The sequence below is a fragment of the Dama dama genome, chromosome 2 (assembly GCF_033118175.1).
Source record: "Dama dama isolate Ldn47 chromosome 2, ASM3311817v1, whole genome shotgun sequence".
In the NCBI taxonomy this organism is placed as follows: domain Eukaryota; kingdom Metazoa; phylum Chordata; class Mammalia; order Artiodactyla; family Cervidae; genus Dama; species Dama dama.
Genome location: NC_083682.1, coordinates 7,893,032 through 7,914,070, shown reverse-complemented (window position 1 = coordinate 7,914,070; position 21,039 = coordinate 7,893,032). Strand labels below are relative to the sequence as shown.

Genomic DNA, 21,039 nt, shown 5'->3' with positions numbered 1-21,039 from the left:
CTTTTAACACTGAGCCACCTGGGAAGCCTTAATACTTCATTTACTTATTTGGCCTGTGCCAGGTCTTCTTGTTGCACACAAGAGCTTTAGTTGCAGTGGGTGCATGCAGGATTTCCAGTTGCAGTATGTCGGATCTTACTTCCCTGACCAGGGGTCGAACCCAAGACCCCTTCATTGGGCACACAGTCTTAGCCACTGGACCAGGGAAGTTCCCTTTAGAGATTTAAAGAACTCTGAAAGTACACTTTCCCAGCCTGAACTCTGAACTAACTCTATGTTGTTTATGTCCAATGGTTTCTAAACAGATACACGAACTAACTCAAAGGTTGTTTACGTCCGACTAAATTTCCACCCAGAAATCCTGTCTCCTTCCTGGGACCAATCTTGGGTTTCTCCAGAGCACTTGGCAGGGTCTCAGTAACAGAGCCCTAACACTGACCTTTCCCAAAGGACATTCCTTCCACCAACCGGCTCTGAGGGGGCAGGGAAGACACTGCTGCTGCAGCAGAACAGGAGCAGGGTCAAGTGGAGGGCTTTGCCCTCCCACAGGGGTCTAAGGCGGCTGGGAAAGCCCTTTTCACCCCTCTGGTTCCACCACAAAGGCAGGTGCTTGCTGCCTTGGAGACTGATGCCCCAGTCAGCCACTTTGTTACTCACCAAAACCTTAACAAAAGCTGACGGCAGGGAGCAGAGAGGGAGCGAGCACAGGAATGGAGCTGGCCCCAGGGGAGAGAGACAGAGGAGATAGCTGGGCTGTGGTTAAGTCATTTATTGATTTTATTTCTAAAACCCACATAGCGCCACTTTGCCTCTTCCAGAGCTTCAAAGAGCTAATTAACCGCCCAATGAGCCCACCAGGGAAACGGAGCTTGTGGGGGAAGCAATGAGGTGAAGCCAAGGTGAAAGAGGGTTGCCAGGCCCCAGGCCCTGCCCCCGTTCTGTCGTCTAAGGACAGGAAAGATCTCCCCTCTCCCTTTCAGTCAAGGGACCTTTAGGGCCTGCCTGGGGAGACCCAGTGAATAGGTCTGTCTTCTGAGGCTCCATTAACCCCTGCAGGCCTACAGCAAACCAGCCCAGGCAAGCTGGACAGGGCTCAAACACCAAGGGCCTGCTCAGGATAAACAGCAGGGCTAGCCCCAGCTCCAAGCTGCAGAAAAGCCCAGGCCAGCATTGTCCCCACTGGCCCAGTGCTGTGGGCTGCAGAGCTTGCTGTGCCTCAACCTGCCCAAAGGAAGGGAAGGTGGTGGGAAGCGTGGGCCCCCATGCAACTACCCCAGGAACTGCAGCAAAGCAGAAGCCACTGAACAAGGACCTCACTCACTGCCCCAGAAGTCCTGAGCTGGGTTTTCCTGGTGCCACAGTGGGCCTGTCCACTAGCCCAGACACAAGAGAACAAAACAGCCTGAGACCCTTTGTGAAGTGCTTACAGAGCACAAGGTGGGGCCTCTTCTCCTGCCCCCACCTCTCCCCAAAGCCTGCCGTGCTGGCAGGCTGCGAGTCACCAGCAGAGAGAGAAAAAGCCACTTGGCGGTTTTAATTTTAGCAGCTTGGAGCCTGACAGGCAGGATTAGTTGGGGCTTGACCTTTCATGCTGAGGCCTCCCCAGGCCCAGGGCCTCAGTCAGGTGGCAGCTTCCAGGAACGAATCACAACTGGAGCTCATCGAATGTGGGGGTCCGAGCCCCAGGGAAAGGCCTTCAAAAGGACAGAGACCAGGAAGGGGGAACCTGCTCTTCAGCGATTAATCAGTAAGCTAGGAGAAGGTGGGGCCGCCCACACAGCAGCTTCCCCAGCAGACCTGCACAGGGAGGGAGAACGGGGAAACAAGGGGGGGCGGGGGGCTTCCTTAATGAAGGTTCCAGAGGCTCCCCTGGGAAAGGGACAGGGGGACCAGGCGCTGAACACAGCTTCGTTAACTGGTGGTGGCACTGACAGTGGCAGCAGTGTAAGAGAAAAGAAAAACAACAGACCCGGAAAACCACACTGCTCTTTTATTCAATGGAACACCCCCCTTTAACGCAGTGTTGAATCATACACCAAAAAGCCCAGAGAAATTTCTGATAAACCAGTGAAGAGAACGCGCATCATACATTATTGTCAACATAATCACTCCATGAAGAGGGGAGGAGGAAAGGAAGGAAGCAGAACGAAGAAAATAAGGGGCTCAAACCCCTCGACACTGCAGAACATTCAGACATTTGGGATTAAAATAAATTTTAAAAGGTAGCCTTCCAGGAAGGAGAGGAACAAATGGAATCTGAGGCAGCTCAGGGAGCGCTGAAAGGGCTCTGCAGGCTGCAGACAAGCCCCAGGCAGCTTACGTGGCCTCACCTACCATGGGCAGGGGTGCCAGGATGGTTATAGACCCTGAACCTGGGGACTAACCCACTACTCCACATGGGTGGCAGAGACAAAACCCCGCACTTAAAGGGGAAAAAATATCTCAGCTTGAAAAAAATATGGCAGTTTGAAAATCTTGGAACCAAAGAAGACACCCACCCCACCCCGCCACATTGATGGCCCAAAGTCTCTGCCTAAAAACCACTTGTTCCTCTCTCCTTAAAGAACCAGGAATGAGAAAAGGGAAAGGAATCTAATTGCAGCAGAAGACCGGGGAGAGCATCTCCTTGGACGGAGTCTGAAGAAAGGAAGAGATAAGGAAGTAACAAAGAAAAAAGAAAAAATTAATAAAAATTTCACAATATGGAGCCAGCGTGTTCCGATTCCGTCCATAAAAATAACTCAGGCTGCTTTGCCGAACCATCCTGTCCACCAGGGGCGCTGCTGAGGCTGTCTGCCTGGAAGGGTCACCAATGGGCGCGGAAAGTCCTCACTCTCATGGCTCGGGCCATCGCCGCCGCGGGGAGGGATCCTGGCGGCCCAGTTTGGGGAGAGGCAAAGGGATTTGGGTGAGGAGAGAAAGAAGACAAAGAAGACACTCGATGCTACGGGGCGCCAGGAGAGCCCAAGCTGGCGCCCCTATTACCACCTGCCCATTCCCAAGCGAGTCCTCAGTCGCTTGGCCCAGCCCGGTGCGTGCACACACACACATGCGTGCACACAATCACATGCGTGCGTCCCAATGTCTGGCTCCATATGGTGAGGTTCGGCGTGTGTTTAAACGAGACCAATTCTCTCTATATATAATATATATTTTCTTAAAAAACCAAGTCTAGTTCTGTGGTGGAGGCGGTGGGGGAGCTGGAGGCATCCCGAAGGGTGGCATGCCCGCCACCCCCATGCCCATCATGGTGACAAAGTTAGAAGGGTCCATGGGAGGCGGAGGAGGAGGGGGCGGGGCATACATCATGCCGGCGGAACCAGGCGGCGGAGGCGGCGGAGGGGGAGGGGCCCCGGGCGGCAGAGGCGGCTGGACCCCTGGGGGCAGGGGCACCATAGTGGGGTTGCCTTGCATCTGAGGGGCTCCTGGAGAAGCTGCGGCAGCCGCCTGCTGCTGTTGCCATGGCGGGATGGACCCTGTGCCAGCGCTCGTGGTGGTAGTCGTCGTATCTGGGGTGGTAAAGAAGCCCAAGGTCACACGCGCGGGGGCACACCGCGGCTCTCTGCGGCTGCTGCCTTGGGATGGGGGGCGAGGGATGCCTGCTCCTTGCTTGGCATGCGGTACGGTGGTGGGGGGCGGGCGGGCGGGGTGGTCCTGGCGATGGGGGTGGAGGGGTGGGCAGGACTACCCTGGGGTCAGCCTCAAGGTCTCTAGGCTTAGCGGAGTAAGCCCTTTTGTCACCAATGCCCCTGGAAGGGCCAAGGGGAAGGTACCAGACACAAGAACCGGCTCTGACATCCCTCCGCCCATCCGCCGCCACCACCGAACGGCACATTCAACCTCAAGGCCACAGCTGCTCCCCGGTCCCATCCCTGCAGTCTCTCAGGCCCCAGTCACATCCCTCTCCAGAGCATGCATGCACCCCACCCTGGGCCTAAGGCGCAGGCGTGGGCCAGCCAGCGGCTCCCAGCCTACTATGGCAGGCTCCCCTCCAGCCCCCACAAACCTCTCTCCAGACACAGCCTCGCCAGACATCAGCTCTCTTCCCCCAGACCCCCAGGGGCCACAAGGCCCTTTCTTTTCACCCCACAGCAGAGACCAGAGTCTCATCCCAAGGTGTCTGCCTGCCTGCCTGAGATGTGAGGGTCTCTCATTCCTCTCAGCCCCACCCTCCCAATCCCACCCACCCCCACCAGCCCAAAATATTCCACTCACTTTGCTGCCATGGCAAGGGGGTACTGGAAGCCATACTGCTGCTGGGCGGAGGGGGTGGCGGAGGCTGCTGCTGCTGCTGTTGCCATGGGGGAAGAGGACCAGAGGGAGGGGGCGGAGGCTGCCCACTGGGAGGCGGCGGCGGCGGCGGCATCATGCCCATAGGTGGCGGCGGCATCATACCTGCAGAGAGGTGGAGAGGTGAGGCCTGAGGAGAGGAGACGGGCTCGCCACAGGGCTCCCACTGCCTCCCCAGCCTAGGCAGGCAACACCCCGCAGTAAGCACCAACCAGGCTCTGTTACCTTTTCCTTGATGCAGGCGATAGACCCCAGAGCCCACAGGCGTACTTCCCAGGTACTGATCTTGATGGAAGGAAAGAGCAGGGACTTAGCAGGACATTGGAAGTGACTGGTGAAGATACACCCCACCAATAGCTCAGTCACTGGCAGAGATGGCCATCGCTGCCTTACAAGAGCCATTCTGAATGCTGTCTCTATGAGGCAGGTCTGTGTATACCCCACATAGAAATCCCTTCCTGAACCATAAGGGAGACTTCCTCCTGACCTGGAAACCAAAGCCTCGGCACGAGACTCAGCACTGACACTCAACCCCTGAGACCTGCTCCCAGCCATGTAAAGCCCTGCTTACCCCAAAGCCCCAAGGTTTCTGGTCTGACACTTACTTACCCATTGGAGGAGGGCCATGGTGCCCAGGTGGGTGGGGGCCCTGGTTCATCGGTGGTGGTGGCGGCTGCATCCAGGGGGGCGGGGGTCCATTAGGGTTGTGCTGCATGGGATGTCCACCATGCCCACCTGTGAGGCTGGGTAGCGGGTGTGGGAAGCTGTGGGGGCCACCTCCGGGCCCACCAGGGCCACCTCCGTGCATGCCATGGTAGGGCCGACTCTCTGACGGCCCAGAATTCATCCAGGGTGGGCGGCTCTGGGTAGTGGACATGAGAGACTACGTGAGAGCATTCCCGCCAGCGTCCCTGCCTGCTCCCTCTGGCGGCAACACTGTTCTTTCGGCTGTGCCACAGGACCAGGACACAAGGCCAAGACGTTCCCGAACTGAGAGGTCCCCAAACATTCCTGATGGCCCGAAAGAACAGTGTTGCCGGCCATGTCCACCTGTCCTACCCCAAGCACCTGGCCACGTCCCATCTCACGGGAAGAGAAGAGGGGGCCAGGTTATGAGAACCACCCCCTGAAACTCACCGGTGGAGGTGGGTTGTTAGCGGGAGCAGCAGGCCGAGGTGCACTGGCCAGTGGTGTGGTGGCAGGCCCAGAGGTGGAGCCCACAGATGCGGGCACAGGGGCCTCCCCCAGTTCAGCCATGAGGGACAAGTACTCTTTATCCATCCGTGCTTTATCCTGAGCTGACTGGGGGTCACCAGGCCTAAAGGTGGGTTAGGGACACAAAGAGAAAAGAGGTGGAGAAGACTCATTAAGATAGAAACCTTTACTTCGAGGAATTTACACAGAGGAAGTTCAGAGGTATTCAGTCACCCTTTCTAACCCCTTCCTGGAAATAGTCCCATCAGCTCTTCAGCTCTGTGCCTAGCTCTGCATCTGGGGAAAGCACATGGACCTCTGCCACAGCAGAGACCCTTGGGCAAGAAGAGAAAGGAAGCCAGGAAAAGTCCAGGTTTTCCCAAAACACCAAGTTTCATCAATTTCCACACTGCAGGTATCAGGGAAGGAAAATCTATGTAAGACCAGAGCAGCTGCCAAAACTTCCTTCCTTAACAAGGCTTTTTATATGTGCCACTCGAAGTAGAAAAACTTTCCTATCAAATGCTGGATTGCAACTGGTCAAAACTACAAGCTGTCTTGTAATACCAACCATAAGCAACAAATAGCAGTTAGCAATGAGTCACAGTGAAAACACCTATACCCAGAAGGGAAGTTTTCAGGTTCCCTGGGCTCAAGATAAGCAATAAACTAGGGATGTTTCTAATCATCCTGGGCTTTGCACCACACTGTTAATAGACCAAATTCAATGAATGGAAGCTCTTGGGTCTGCAAGTTAACACGAGCTGTCCTATACACCAGAGGCTACCAGGAAACCCTCACCTTTGGAACTTGCAATCGGAAGCAATGTGGCCAGCCCCTCCACACTTGGTACACACTGTGGTATTGGTAATGCTGCGGGTCTCAGAGCTCTGCCAGGGTCTTAAGATCCTGTTGAGAGAAAAAGGTCACCTCAAGGGCTACGGCCAATCACCCTTCTTCCATAGGTTCTGGTTTCTGTGCATGTCCCTCTAAACCAATCACATACACACCTGTTATCATCTTCCCGAAGGGTTCCATTCAAGCGAGCCAACTCTCGAAGCTGCATCTTCCGTAGGTCGTTCTGGTCCTCAGGCGTCTCGATACCCTGCTTCAGGATGTTTCTTATCTGGTGGAGACGCAACGGGAACAGTTATGTAAGTCGTGGGACTGCCACCTAGATTTCTGGCTGGAGGCTTCCTTCCTGATTCCCTTACCTGTTCTACGGCTTTCTTCACATTCTCCATGGTATTGGCGGTGACCAGGGCGTGAAGTGGCTCATCTTCTCCTGGCAGCATCTGGCCATCTTTGCGCCCAACTTTTCCTTCTTTCACAGAACCCTTCCCCCGGATCATGATCTTGGCATTACACTCCTTCTCTATGTTTTTCAAGGTGTTCCCTCTATCAGAGGCAGAAAAGATGGTTTTAATACCCAACATGGGAATTCAGAGTGGCTCACTGGGCAGTGATAGGAAACCATGAATGTACAGAATGGGATTTTCCCACCAACAGCTCCATGATCTTTAAGTTAAGGTCACAGACAGCAATCCTCAAGATTTGACTCCTCTGTGGTGAAACAGAAAATTTTCTCACCAAAAGGTATTCACTCAGCCCAAGTGAACATCATACCAAAAACAGGAAGATGGTACCCAAAAAGGCACAAGACAGACATCTCCCAGGTCTTTGCATGCGTGCTCAGTTACTAAGTCGCATCTGACTCTTTTGTGACACCCATGGACTTTGGCCCACCAGGCTCCTCTGTCCATGGGATTTTCCAAGCAAGAACACGAGTGCACTGCCATTTCCTCCTCCAGGGGATCTTTCCAACCCAGGGATCGAACCACATCTTTTGCATTAGCAGGCAGATTCTTTAACATCAAGCCACCCAGGGAGCCCCTCCCAAGGTCCTTGGGAATTCTGTATTCCACAGAACAACAGGTACTCACCTTGGCCCAATCAGCAGCCCCACAAAATTGATTTCTGGATACTCATCTTGTGGGATCATTACTTTATCGCTCACACGTGTTGCTGGAGGTCTAAGAAAGAAAACACTCATAGACTCTGCACACTTCTGAGGTGAGACAGATAAACAACAGCTCTTCTAGAACTAACCTTCTGTACCACATGTTGTTATAGGTGACAGGGGTTAAGGAGTGAGAGGTTAGTATCCACAATGCTCTAGCAGACCACACCTAATCTGCTGGGGTCTTTATCCCAGACCACCCAGTCCCCTGGCTTACTTGTAATCTGCAGGTGGCTTGAAATCAGGGTTGAGGGCAACCATTTCCGTGATGAGATTGTGCCGTTCCTCCTCAAGTTTCTTGCGGGTACGGAACTCGCGAGTGTTAAGCCTCTTCCCCTCACTATTGTAGATGGGCTCAGGGGAAGGGGACCTGTGGGAAACAGACCACCGTCACCCCTCTGCCTTCACTTTACTCTCATTCCCACACGGGCTAAAATAAGTCTTCCCCAGCCCCTCTGCCTCTCAAGACCCTAACACAACACTCTTCGGAGGAACCGACCATAACGTGTGCTATTCAAAATCGTGTGAAATAGGGAGGTGGAAACTGGCTTAGCATCAGGGGGACTGGGGTGTGTGTGAGAAAGGAAAAAAGTGGTTTTGTTCTAAAAGTGATGAGAGGAAAAAAAGTCCTTCTAAGGGAAAATCTCTAGACTGTGAATGGCAAGGACTGTATCATCCTCTGGAGTCTTCTTGCCAAATATGAATTTTCTTTTGTTTGGGGGAAAAAAAAACCCATATTACAACTTCATGAACCACGGAAACCCCAAGTTTAGGTAAAATGTTAAACGACTCTTGCAGAGCTCATGACCTAACAGGAAGAGAGATTGTACCCCTACCACATAGTAAGTATGAGCTCTTTAACCCAATACAACTGGGACTCAAGGCTACTGCAGCTACTTGGCCCCCACAATGGAGAGAGATGATTCAAGGCTTCGTCTCTGCTTTTCCTTCAATGGCCTGGCTGGCTGTGTCCAAGGCCCAGGAGTCAACCTGTTTTCTGGCTGTTCGAGGTTAGGGAGTCTGGGTAGAGAAAACCGTTAAATTGCTAAAGCAGCTTCTCTGAGAGGCTGCAAATGCAGATTTGGTCAAGTATTTGTCTAGGGTCTGAACCTGCAAACAGCAAGGGGAAAACCTATGATTCTCCACCAGAGTTTACAAGTCCAGAAAGCAGATTTTCTCTCTCTCTTTTTTTAAAGGAGTAAAATGCTGTTGCTACAAGTAAAAAATAGCAATGATAAAATGATCAGTTTACCACAGCTGGATTTTGCGGTAATAAAAAAAAAAAGAAAAGTTACACTCCTAGAATTCTGAGTTAAGATTACAAAAAGGACCATAGCTTGATATTGTGAATGAAAATTTAGTAGCAGCTGCAAGAAGGGAAGAGACCATGTGGATCAGGTTATTTTAAAAACATCCTGAAAGTAGTCAAGATTCCTATACCCTTTGTTTAGTTGAGAGAACCTTGCCTAGTTGGAGAGCAAGGACTGAACTCGGCTGCTCCCACTGTCTTCAGCCTAAAGCGAATCATGTCATACCACATTACACACACGATGGAATAAAAGGTCAGGTTTGTTCATGGCTAATGACGGCTAAATGACACCTCCGTTTCTAGCATTTGTATAAACTGTTAGCACAATCCAGTAATAGTGAACAAAGACAAACATACCCCAGCTCATTAGACTACCATCTTATACATTTAAATCTACAGGTTTTAAAACATTTTTAACTGTGCAACTTAAGCAACATCAAAATGGCATAAAGTGGCTTCATATTGAGAATACACCTTTTTAAGAAATAACCTTCAATGAGAAACTCTTGCATTTCCCTCCAACCTGGGCTCTTTCAAAGCAAAACCATCAGGCATTAATTAGGGCCTCTTTCAAACTGAATTCAAGGGAGGAAAAAAAAAACTCTGCTCTGATTTTATTTCTAACATGCTTGACATTTCTAATTCCCACCTCATTCATAGCTGTCTAGAATTAAGCACTTCTGGCTGTATCACCAAAAGAAGCTTTACCAGTACCAAATTGGTCATTTAAAGGCCCCACAACAGTGTAACCTCTTTCCAAATTGTGGAAGTGAAAGGCAAAAACCAATATTCTAGAGGTCAGACTGGCCCAACTTCTTCACTTTGAATAGGAAGAGTATTAGAGGTCATCTAATTTCTAATCCAAATTCTCCAGGAAACAAAGGTTTGTTAAAAATTCAACTTTTTGAGGAACTGCCTGGTAACCTGTGGACATGTTATTAAAGGAAAAAAGGCCAAAAAGGCACTAAACAGTTGTGGTCTATAATCTATAAAGCAAATCTAAAAAAAAAAATCAAAATATAAAACATAACACAACCCTCCAACCAAAATCTACAGGTGAAAACATTAAAAAATTTAATTAACTCAAATGTAAAGCATCACTATGGAAGTTACTTTGCTTTCTGACACAGGGCACCAAAAAGGTGCTTATTTAAGTGAGTGGCTTCTAAAACCATTACATTATGTTCCTGATTTAAAAAGTTATTAAAATGGGCAGCAAGCCAAAAACACTACTTTTTAAAGCAAAGTGTTTTCAACCATGCTGCATGTACTAAAAGAAACTTCACTGGGGAGGCACATTGCCTTTCTATTAAATGGACCAGATTTTAGCTGTTCATATATTGGCCTGCCAATAAAATTCCTGTTAAAAAATTTCATTTCCCTCAAACTTTGTAGACTTTTTACTTTTTAGAGGTGAGAGAAATTACAAACTGAAATGACATGACCACAGCTGTTTGAGGACCACACTTCCTTTAAAAAAAAAAAAAAAAAAAGTAATTGGTTGGTTGCTTGCCTTCCCAAAACATGTGAAAATATTCTGGCCCCTCCCAACACCCCAGGCAATAGCCAAGGCCGAAAATTAACTGGCAGCGATGAAGGAAGTTGGTTAGAATTTTGTCTATTTCAAAACCATGAGCACGAGACTGCAGCATGAGCTGACCAGACTGAGTTTCTGGCCTGCTCAAATTCAGTGATGCTCAAAAATATTCTTATTCCCTACATTGTGTAGTACCTGTGAGGAAAATGCTACATCTGGGCTTTCAGCCAAAGGAAATACTGAAATAGCTGGTTAATGGGCCACCTCACTCTCCCTACTAGTGGGTAAATCAGGTTAAAATCTACATGCTTTTCAATTGAAAACCAGTTGTCCATTTTCCTGTAACTTTTGATTCTGCTAGTAATTAAATTTCATTTCAATTTGCTAACTGATGACTGACCATATATACTGCTAATTTACACTCTAGTTCCCAGAATGGTCACAGTACCAGTCTTCTTACTAGGATTTTATTGAACTGACACAACATGTTGCCACCAGTAAAACGTATTGAGAAAAAGGTAAAAGCGTTACTGTCAGCTGGTTAAAACTGTTTCCCAACCTGTCCTCAGGGTTAGGGGGGATGCCCAGGTCTCCTGTGCGCAGTTTACGAGTCAGGTCTTCTATCTGCAGTTGCACTGGAAGAAACCAGGTTAGGAAAGAAAAAAAAAGGATGGAAAAAAGACAATGTTACCAAAAAACATCTCAAATCTCAACAACAAGCATGAAGAACTCGGAGACTTTGAAAGGGACGACTGATCAGTGAACACATTGAGGCAAAAACTCCCAACCATCTACTGGCAGGAGTCCACTTACATCTCTAAGTATCTTTCACTTCAAAATGGTTATCACTTAAGGAAGCAAACAGTTCATTGGAAGAGGGGTTAGCAGTATAGACTGTTCACTAAGGCTAACATCAAAACAATTATTAGGAGGCCTTTTACCTCTTCCTCTCCACCAAGGCTTGCTATACAATTGGCACTCAGAACTAAACCATGTATGTTATCACCAATACCCTGTTCCCACCAAATTACATTCTTGAGTGCAAGACTCTTAGATTTTATTTTTCCTTCATCAAAACTTAAAACATAACCCAAAATGAGATTCAATTAACATGGGACAAGGAAAAACACCAGTTAAGCAAAGATCATTTTCACTGATACCAGGATTAAAATTCCTTAAACAAAACATTTAATAACCAATTCAACAGTCTCATATGTAAGTTTGTGCATATTCTTTCTGTAAAACCAGATCCGTACTAGTAAGGATCTCCCAATACCTGTTGTTTTCATTCAAATTTTATAACAATCCGTATACCTTAATACACCAGTGACAATGCAAGAAGTTTAGACTCGCTCCTTACATGGGGAATAAAAGTAGGGGTGCAGAGAATGAAAAGTGTGGGTCAAGGAGAGTTATGTGGGGCCCTAAGACCTTGACAAACGAGGCTGTATATGAAAAAGAGAGATGAGGGTTTCACAAAAGTTCAGTGACTCCAGGGAAGTATTACCCAGCTGATTTTCTCAAGATAATGGGAAGTGTGAAGGCAGATCACTCTCTTCGCATGCTTAATGACCACCTGTTTCTTACCTTTGTAGCATCTGAGTGTCCTAAGCAGGTTATCTCTAACAAGGGCAAGTCTTAATGGGTTGGGTTCAAGCTGAGTTGACTCCAAGAATTAATGCATGTCTAAACCCAGACACCCTTCTAATTTTAAATACAACCCACAGGGCTATACCCCACATCCCCTCCAACTCAGAAGAAATGAAAATCTACATTAATATCAAAAGAGGATATTGGGGACCTCCTGTGTAAGAGCGATAAAACAGCACTAAGACACATGTGGGCCCCCAAGTTGTTTTATGCTAGAGAAGTTCTGACTTGGCAGTCAAGTGTTAAGCTCAACTGCTCAAGGTGAGAGTCACCTTCATGGAGGTAGGCAGTTCTCATAACTGGACAGCAGGGATGTGGGCTCTGATCTGAGGAGACCACCGGCACCTGAATCTAAAGGTTGCTATCTTCCTTGGAGAAGAGGCCTACACTAGCCCAGGCTTTGATTACACCTTTAAACGCTCTTAGGACCCAGAGCAGTAACTTCCTCCAAAGGAAGAGAGCTGGAAATGTAAAGAATGAGTCTGTTTTTCCCATTTCCTACATCTGCTTGTGTCCTTGGGATATCACTCTACTAGGGACATTTTCATAAGGTTATCAAGACCCAGACTAATCAAATACAAGACATAAAAGTATGGGTGGAAGTAGACTCAACAGTAGGGAAAGAAGAATTATTAGTACTGTAAAAAGGAGATAAGACAATTTCAACACCTCAAAATTTTCAGCCATCTAGAAAAGAGATGAAGATCCTCAAGAACAACAATGGCCTTGAGGTCTTTTACTCATGAAGGACACAACCTCATGGGTCTAGGAGGCTTCTGCCCTAATTTACTCCAATGTTTATTTGGTTAGTAGGAAATGTGTATCAAGTAAACTTTTTTGAGACAGCTGTACAGGTACATAAATGAATGTAAAACTTGCATTAAAAACCTTTTATTTTTTTTAAAAAAGGTAATTTTTAAGTTAGTTTCATTTCTACTATGGATATTCGTAATTCTCAAAATTTCCCAACAGTTAAGATCTTTTATCCTAACCACCTCATTATTCCAGATCCAAGCAGTACCCCTTTCCCTGCAGAGTTCCTTAGGAGTAAACACAAGAGCCCTCATTTTAAGACAGCTCTCCAAAGACCAAACCAGAAAAGATGCTGAAGGAAAGGTTAAATTCAACAAAATCGTAAAAGGGGGTAAAACACACTTTCGGAACCACTTTTTGATTAAACTGAGTTTTTTCCCCTTTCAGAAAGTACCTATAAAAAAATAAAAGACCACATTTTAGGGAAAGGAGGAATATGAAATTATGGTGAAAGGCCAGGCTGTGAAAAAGGTACTTGGTTTACAATACCTGCAGTGTTCTCCACTGGGGCCAAATCCAGAGAGGCATGTAACACTCACCTCATCAACTGGTAATGAACAGCAGCTGAAAAGGGTGGGGTTGGGTGCTGGGCTGGGAACTATTCTCATTCCTAAGCGGGCCCCTCTACCCTTCTGGCACTCATGGAGAACACTGCTGTTACCAACAGACCAAAGCAAGGAACTACAAATGCAGGACTCACAGAGCAAAAACTGATGGATTATATCAAAGTCATCTGACCATAGCTCCTCTCAAAGAGAAAACTGTAAGTTCAGTAACAATCTGAAAATGCATTTGAGTGCAGAACGTGTATTTACCTATATAAGCTCTTTCTTGTTCCCGAGTAAGTCCAGGGGGGATGACTGTAGGCATTCCTGGAATCACCGTCTTCTGTTCCATTGTGTCTTGGTTCCAGCGGCTCCTCTTCCGCTTCTTACTGGGGAAGTCTAAGAGAGATGAAGTTCGTAAGATGTAAACATAAACCAGCAGAGTAACTACCAACAGTTGGTTTAGGATACTTATGATACTACACACAACCTCAGCAGACTATGAAACTGAGAACTTGACCTAAAAACAAACAGCAGAGAATGGAAGACAAACCCAGAAAGTCAAAAGACATGGCCACTAGAAGGGGACCTGGGTCTGAAAAGTTAACATTGCACATTTATAATTTTTGTCCACAGAAATGCTATGAAATGTGTATGTAAACAAGAAATCTCAGTGCACAAAGTTTCAAGTAGTGAAATAAGAGTGTTGAGATACTAATATACCACATGGTTGTCCATAAACCTCTTAACAGCCCCAGGACATAAGAGCAGACTGAATATTCAAGGGTATAAAGCAATATTGGTAACTGCTGACTCTTCCTACCTCCCCACCAGTCACCTGAGAAAGACAAAACACAACTAAATCTATGGTTATCAACTGAAAAACCTGGATTCTTCAGGAAAATCACGTTTCTCCTCAAAAGTTTAGCTAAGGTCAGCATTTTCCTGGCCAGTTGGACCCTTAAGTGTCTAAAAAACGTATCGTTAAGTTCAACAAAGAACAAGCTATACAACAGGAGCCAAATCTTTCTTCCCCAGTACACAAGCAGAAACTCCCTGGCGTTTGATACACAAAGGTGCCTCCTCAGGGGCCAGATCCAGCAGAAAAGCCTCAAGAGAAGAAGGCGTGTCATACTTCTTAGGTAGATAAAGTGAGATGACGAAACGAACAGAACATCCTTGCCAAAAAGGGTCACAAAAAATCGGACCTAAACACCCCCTGAAGACTTTCATCCATTTTGGTTGTGAAGCGAAAGCCCTGTTTTATTAAAGAAGTTTTAAAGAGCTTATCTTGATATTTTCTTCCTTTAGAACTCTGCTACAACCAGGAAGAGGACGCTCCACATCAGTTGACCCTTTCCCGCCCTGCAGACTTGCACATGAGACACCCCAACCACCCACTCGATCCCTTCTCCACAACCCTCCCGGACACCAGAGGTGGAGAGCAACAAGGGGTCCCCCCAATCTCGGCTTTTAGGTTGGCCAAATCCGGGTCGCCAAACTGCGCCTGCGCGCAACAAACTTCCTCCCGCCGGGCCCCCACCCCTGAGGCGCGTGCGCACTCGAGGCCCGAGAACCAGGCCGCGCGCCCCGTGGCTCCGCCGCCCGGGCCTCCCCGTGCGCGCGCGCGCGCGCGCCCCTGCCGCGTGCAGCCGCCGTCGCCGCCGCCGCCGCCGCGCGCCCCTCAGCCGGCCGGGCCCATCCGCGCAGCGCCTCGCGCGCTCTCTCGGCCCGACTCACCTCCTCCGCCGCCGGCCGGGCCCGGCTGCTGGTCCTGACGCGGCGGCTGGGGTGGCGGTGGCTGTGGTGGCGACACGCGCTGGTAGAGCGGCGGCGGAGGGGGCGGCTGCGGCGGCGAGTACGAGGAGCCCGAGGAGGGGGGCGGTGGCGGCGGCGGCTGCTGGGGAGGCGGGGGGGGCGGCGGCGGCGGCGGCGGCGGAGGTAGCGCCGCAAAGGGGAAGGCCGCGGTCAGGGCCCCCACCGAGCCCACGGGCGGGGGCGGCAGCGGCCCGGACACCAGCAGCCCCGCCCCAGGCCCGGGGGCAGTCGGTAGTCCCGGCTCGAAGCCCCCTTTGGGGCCAGGGAGGGGAGGGAGGCCTGGGGGGCCCAGCTTACCCAGCGGCGTAGCGTTCGCTCCTGTCGCCATGGCGCCCCCAGGGACCGGCACCGGCGACTCCTTTTCGGCAGCGGCTTCTTCTTCCCGAATCTTCTGGGGGGAGGGGACCCGACTGCGCTGCCGCGGAGCGCGCGGAACCCGTCCTCTCACGCGGCGGGCGGCGGCGGCGCGAGACGCACAAAGAGGGAGGAGAGAGGGCTCCGCGGGGGCGGACCGGGGGCGACGGGGCCGGGGCCTGGATTGGGCCGAGCTGAGGCAAAGGGTCGGAATCGGCGGGCTCCGATTGGTGGAGCCTTAGCCTTTCTCGATGAGCGCTGGGATTGGCCGGACCGTTAGGCCAGGCGAGGAAATGGCGGCCGAGCCTGAAGAGCTAGGAGGTGTCGCAGCGCGCACTTCATTTGTTACTGCGCGAACTGAGCTCGGAGTCCAGAAAGGAGGGATAAGGTGGGGTAAACTCTGTGACGTATAGGGCCAAGAGCTCTCCCATTGGTTGGGCTGGTGGAGTCAATCAATTTCGTTGCGTCGTAATGTCCTGGGATTGGCTGTCGTTGGTTCGATTTTTTTTTTTTCCTCGCTCCCTTTCCCCGGGGAGTAATTTCGCTGGGTTTAAGCTAGAGGTCGCGGCGGAAAAGCCGTGGCGGAACAAGAATTGGGGTCGGGGAGGAGCGGAACAGGAGCGCGCATGCATAGATGGGGCAAAGCCGTGTCTCTGTCCCTGGTTTCACCGTTGACCCTCGGGTCCGGCGCGGAAGCCCTTGGTGACGTCAATCCTCGATTCCCATGGTAACCCGGAACCGAGGGACGGGGGAGGGGCTGGCGCGGACCGGTAAACCGGATCCGTCGACAACACAGGTAAAAGGGGACTTCCTGTTTTTGAAAAAAATAAAAAGTGGAAGGAAAAAGGAGCTATAAAATAGAGTCTTATTGAAGAATTAGAAACGGTATCCGAGCCAATGGAGGTACATAGATCTTTGGTGGAAACCAATATGAAGTTATCAATTCAAAAATTAGTTTGCATATACCGTGCGTTTTGATTATAATCCCAGCGAAATTGAGATTGATTAGATCATCTTTTAAGTCAAATAAAATAACTGAAAATAGTGGGGAAATTTGTAAACGAGGTTGAGGAGCTTGCCTTTCCAAATAATAGAATACAAAAGACACACTAGTGAAACAATGTGGTATTGTTGTAGGAGAGACAGATTAGTTCAATAGGATGGAGTCTAACCAAAAAGGTGGTGTTTCAATTCAGTAAGGAAAAGATTTAGCTAGTAAACGGTATATAGAGTCCTAAATTTAAAGAATAAAACAGACACAATACAATTTAGGATATTATCGGAGTCATCTAGGGTTAGAGACTTTATGAAGACAGAAAACAAAAAAAGTTAATTACCAGAGGAACCTATGATAAAAGTCAACAGACAATAATACATTAAGAAAGTATACTTGCCATACATATGATAAAGAGCTAATATCTGTAATATGCAAAGAAGTCTTAAAAATAATTTAAAAGTGAAAAACAACAGAAGATGAGCAAAGACTGAATAAACAAGTCTCAGAAGATCTAATCCAAATAGCCAAAAAAACATGAAAAGTACCAACCTCCTAAGGATGAAATGCAAATTAAAGGTGATATGAGACATCGTCAACAATCAGGAAAAAAAAAAGCTAAGTTACTACTTTGAATTCTTTTTTGAAAAGCATCCTATTATCTATTAAAATTGTACCTCTCAAGACTTCCTTGGTGGTCCAGTGGATAAGACTTTGCACTCCCAACGCATGGGGGCACTGGTTGGGGAACTAAAATCCTGCATGGTGTGGCTTAAAAAAAATTTTGTACCCCTTTCAGAGAAAAATAAAAAACATGTTCAATGTGGTAATCCCACTCCTGGGAATCTGCCCCTGCACAAGGCATGTGGTTACATAATGTAATGTGTTCAAAGTCTTCTATTGCGTTGACCGCAGTCTTGTTTGTAACTGCAGAAACCTGGAAACAAAACTACCATCAACATGTGATTTGTTAAATGAAGTAGATTATCCATAACCTGGATTAGTAGGCAGCCTTGAAAAGGAGATAATCCATACCTACTGATCTGGAGGGACTTCTGTGCTATATTGTTATTGAATAAGAAAAGAAGCAGAGAAATAGCTATTACATGATCTTATTTTTGTAAAACAAAGTCCATACATGTGTATGCGTATGATTATATGAGTATGGAGAAAGCCACAAAGGATACACAAGTCATCAGTTAAGACACTGAAGAGGGAAATAGGTACTTGGAAGTTATCCAATACATTTTAAGAACCCAACATATTTTTAAAATATTTTTCATGTTTTTAAAAAATATATGATGTGATCCCATTTCAGTTCAGTCGCTTAGCTGTGTCTTGTGACCCCAAACAGTACGCCAGGCTTCCCTGGCCATCCCCAACTCCCAGAGCTTGCTCAAGCTCATGTCCAAGCTGGTGATGCCATCCAAGTATCTCATCCTCTGTTGTCCCCTTCTCCTCCTGCCTTCAATCATTCACTGCATCAAGGTCTTTTCTAATGAGTCAGTTTTTCACATCAGGTGACCAAAGTATTGGAGCTTCAGCATCAGTCCTTCCAATGAATATTCAGGGCTGATTTCCATTAGGATTGACGAGTTTGATCTCCTTGCGGTCCAAGGGACTCTCAAGAGTCTTCTCTAACACCACAGTTCAAAAGCATTTACAAACATACAACTGTATGCTGCTGCTGCTGCTAAGTCACTTGAGTCGTGTCCGACTCTGTGCGACCCCATCGACGGCAGCCCACCAGGCTCCCCTGTCCCTGGGATTCTCCAGGCAAGAACACTGGAGTGGGTTGCCATTTCCTTCTCCAATGCATGAAAGGAAAAGTGAAAGTGAAGTCACTCAGTTGTGTCCAACTCTCAGAGACCCCATGGACTGCAGCCTACCAGGCTTCTCCAACCATGGGATTTTCCAGGCGAGAGTACTGGAGTGGGTTGCCATTGCCTGCTCCTATACAACTGTATAGATATAAAGAAATGCATTGAGGTAGTTCCCTATGGCCCAGTGGTTAGGACTTGCTGCTTTCACTGCCAGGGGCCCAAGTTTGATCACTGGTCAGGGAACTAAAATCTCACAAGCCATGCTGCGAAACAAAAAAACGCATTGACAGGACAATCACCAAATTTCCACTGTTAGTGGGATCTTAGGTAATTTTTACTTTTTCTCCTATTTCTATGTATTACGTTTAACTTTTTATACTGAGCAAGTGTAACTAATAAAAATGAAGTTAATACTGTGGACATAAAAGGAAAAATAGAAATGTTTAAATCATCTGAAAAATAAGGAAACATTACCAGTAAATACAACAAATTCTAGGGAGGAGGGGAGAAAAGAATCTTTCTATGTTTGAGCAACTACTAAATATAAAACAGCTTGACAGGTATGACCCTGAATAAAATTCAGCCCCTGCTTCCAGAAAATCATGGTCTAGCAAAGGAGAGAGACTAACACACACACAAAAATGTACTATTACTGTTAATGATACTATCGTACTAATAATGTTAAAGGCTGCAGTTGTGACTCTCATGGGGTAGTCATTGTCACTGCCTTCTAGTCATTTCCTTTAGGATTTTTGTGAGAGTGTTTTTTAAAAAATTACCAAGTTAAAATATTTTGGTTGTCCTTTTACTAGTTTATATATTTTTTAGATTCTTCACAATATGGTCTTAAAATCTCTAATCTTAAAAAATACAGTTTCATTTGTGGTCAAGTATATGATCAATTTTTCTAAGTGTTCTAAGGACAGATGAATAGTTAAAATTGAGTTTGGATGTTGGCTACTTCCTGATCTGTTCTGACTTCTTTCCCTTGTAGTAGCTAATTTCATCTTCACAACCACCTTCAGAGATGGGTATTATCTGTTACTTATAGATGAGAAAACCCAGGCACAGTGAGGTTAAATAACTACCCCAAGGTCACACAACTTAACCAGTGTAGTCTGTCGGTCCAAGACACCTATTTGGCAGAACTGGATTGGAATGTTGGCCATGCTGTTTTCTGGCTGAGGACCATGGAACAGACTCCCCAGTGTTGAGGCAAGTTGGAGTCCTACAGACGCAGGCCAGCCACCCACCAGCTGGCAACTAGGGAAGTCATTTATTGTCTATGCATCTCAGCTTCTTTGTCTGTAGCATATGGACATTAGTGCTACTGTAGAGGGCACTGCACTGATAGAATGAGATCGGAGGCGTGGTGGTTGGTATTAATGGACTGTCTCCTGAGCTGTGGGGTCAAGAATTATACACAGATGCCTCCTGATTTTAAACCAGGGTGCAGTATAATGAAAAACAGCAACACATCTATCTGGTCTTTGTCCCCAGATCCTGGTAAAGAGCTCCAGAAACCCTTGGGATTTCCTGAGTGCTGGGAGTGTCTTTCATTATTCATAATGAGGCCCTTTGGACCCATAGCCGGATTTATGCTAACAGGGAGACTCACTGCCAGCTCTGAGGTCCCTGAGTGAGCTTCAGGATGGTCACTGGTCACCAGAAAAACCAACCAATTTTCAGCCCTACATTCCACCTCTGGGCGGGGGAGAGAGCCTGGAGATTGCACTCAATCACATGACTGGTGATTTATTCAATCACACCTATGTAATAAAGCCTCAATAAATACTCTAAACAACGAAGTTTGGAGAACTTCCAGGTTGGTGAACATACGAATGTAACAGGAGGGTGATGCACCCTGATTGCACGCATCAGGGTAAGGCTCCTGACCTCAGGACTCGTCCAGACCTTGCTGCCCAATGCATCTCTTTTTCTAGCTCTTCATTTAAATGTAGCCTTTAAAGTAATGCAGCAGTCATATATACTGCACTTTCCTGAGTTCTTTGTGTCATTCTAGCAACTTATTGAACCTGAAGTGGGTTGTGGGAACTACCAAATTTGTAGCAAAGTTGGTCAGAGGTGTGGGTAGCCTGGAGGCCCAGGTCTTGTGGTTGAACCCCTTAACGTGTGGGATCTTCACCAACTCGGGGTAGTTCATATCTGAACTGAACTGTGGAACATCCAGTTGTGTCAGACAATCAGTGTCAGAAAGTAAAGAATAAGTTTTAGGACTTCTCTGGTGGCCCAGTGGTTAAGACTCTGCATTTCCATTGCAGGGGGCACGGATTTGATTCCTAGTCAGGGGTCTAAGTGGAGAAGGCAATGGCATCCCACTCCAGTACTCTTGCCTAGAAAATCCCATAGACGGAGAAGCCTGGTAGGCTGCAGTTCATGGGGTCGCTAAGAGTCAGACATGACTGAGCGACTTCACTTTTACTTTTCACTTTCACACACTGGAGAAGGAAATGGCAACCCACTCCAGTGTTCTTGCCTGGAGAATCTCAGGGACGGGGGAGCCTGGTGGGCTGCCGTCGATGGGGTCGCACAGAGTCGGACACGACTAATGTGACTTAGCAGCAGCAGCAGGGGTCTAAGATCCTGCATATGATGCAGTGCAGCCAAAAAGAAGTTTTGACACCCTGCAAGTCCCTGGCATCATTTCATTCTAATTTGATAGTTCAGAAAC

At 47.9% G+C, this 21,039-nt stretch overlaps 1 protein-coding gene across 10 annotated transcripts; it reads right to left on the bottom strand.

Moving 5' to 3' along the window:
* Positions 1–1,968: 1,968 nt before the first annotated feature.
* Positions 1,969–15,874, bottom strand: SF1 (splicing factor 1). Of its 10 annotated transcripts, none has more exons than XM_061164338.1 (14): positions 15,099–15,874; positions 13,629–13,757; positions 10,910–10,985; positions 7,722–7,874; positions 7,428–7,517; positions 6,699–6,882; positions 6,495–6,610; positions 6,286–6,393; positions 5,428–5,608; positions 4,900–5,173; positions 4,516–4,575; positions 4,216–4,395; positions 3,305–3,509; positions 1,969–2,871 (listed from the first exon to the last, which is right to left on the bottom strand). In XM_061164338.1, exons 1-14 carry the CDS (start codon positions 15,502–15,504, stop codon positions 2,742–2,744), a joined length of 2,292 nt encoding a protein of 763 aa, XP_061020321.1. In that variant the 5' UTR covers positions 15,505–15,874; the 3' UTR covers positions 1,969–2,741. The 10 variants fall into 10 exon arrangements, with proteins under 10 accessions (XP_061020321.1, XP_061020342.1, XP_061020328.1 ...); XM_061164359.1 differs by having other exon boundaries at positions 15,474–15,871; XM_061164369.1 differs by having other exon boundaries at positions 2,731–3,509; positions 15,099–15,159; positions 15,474–15,871.
* Positions 15,875–21,039: the final 5,165 nt, after the last annotated feature.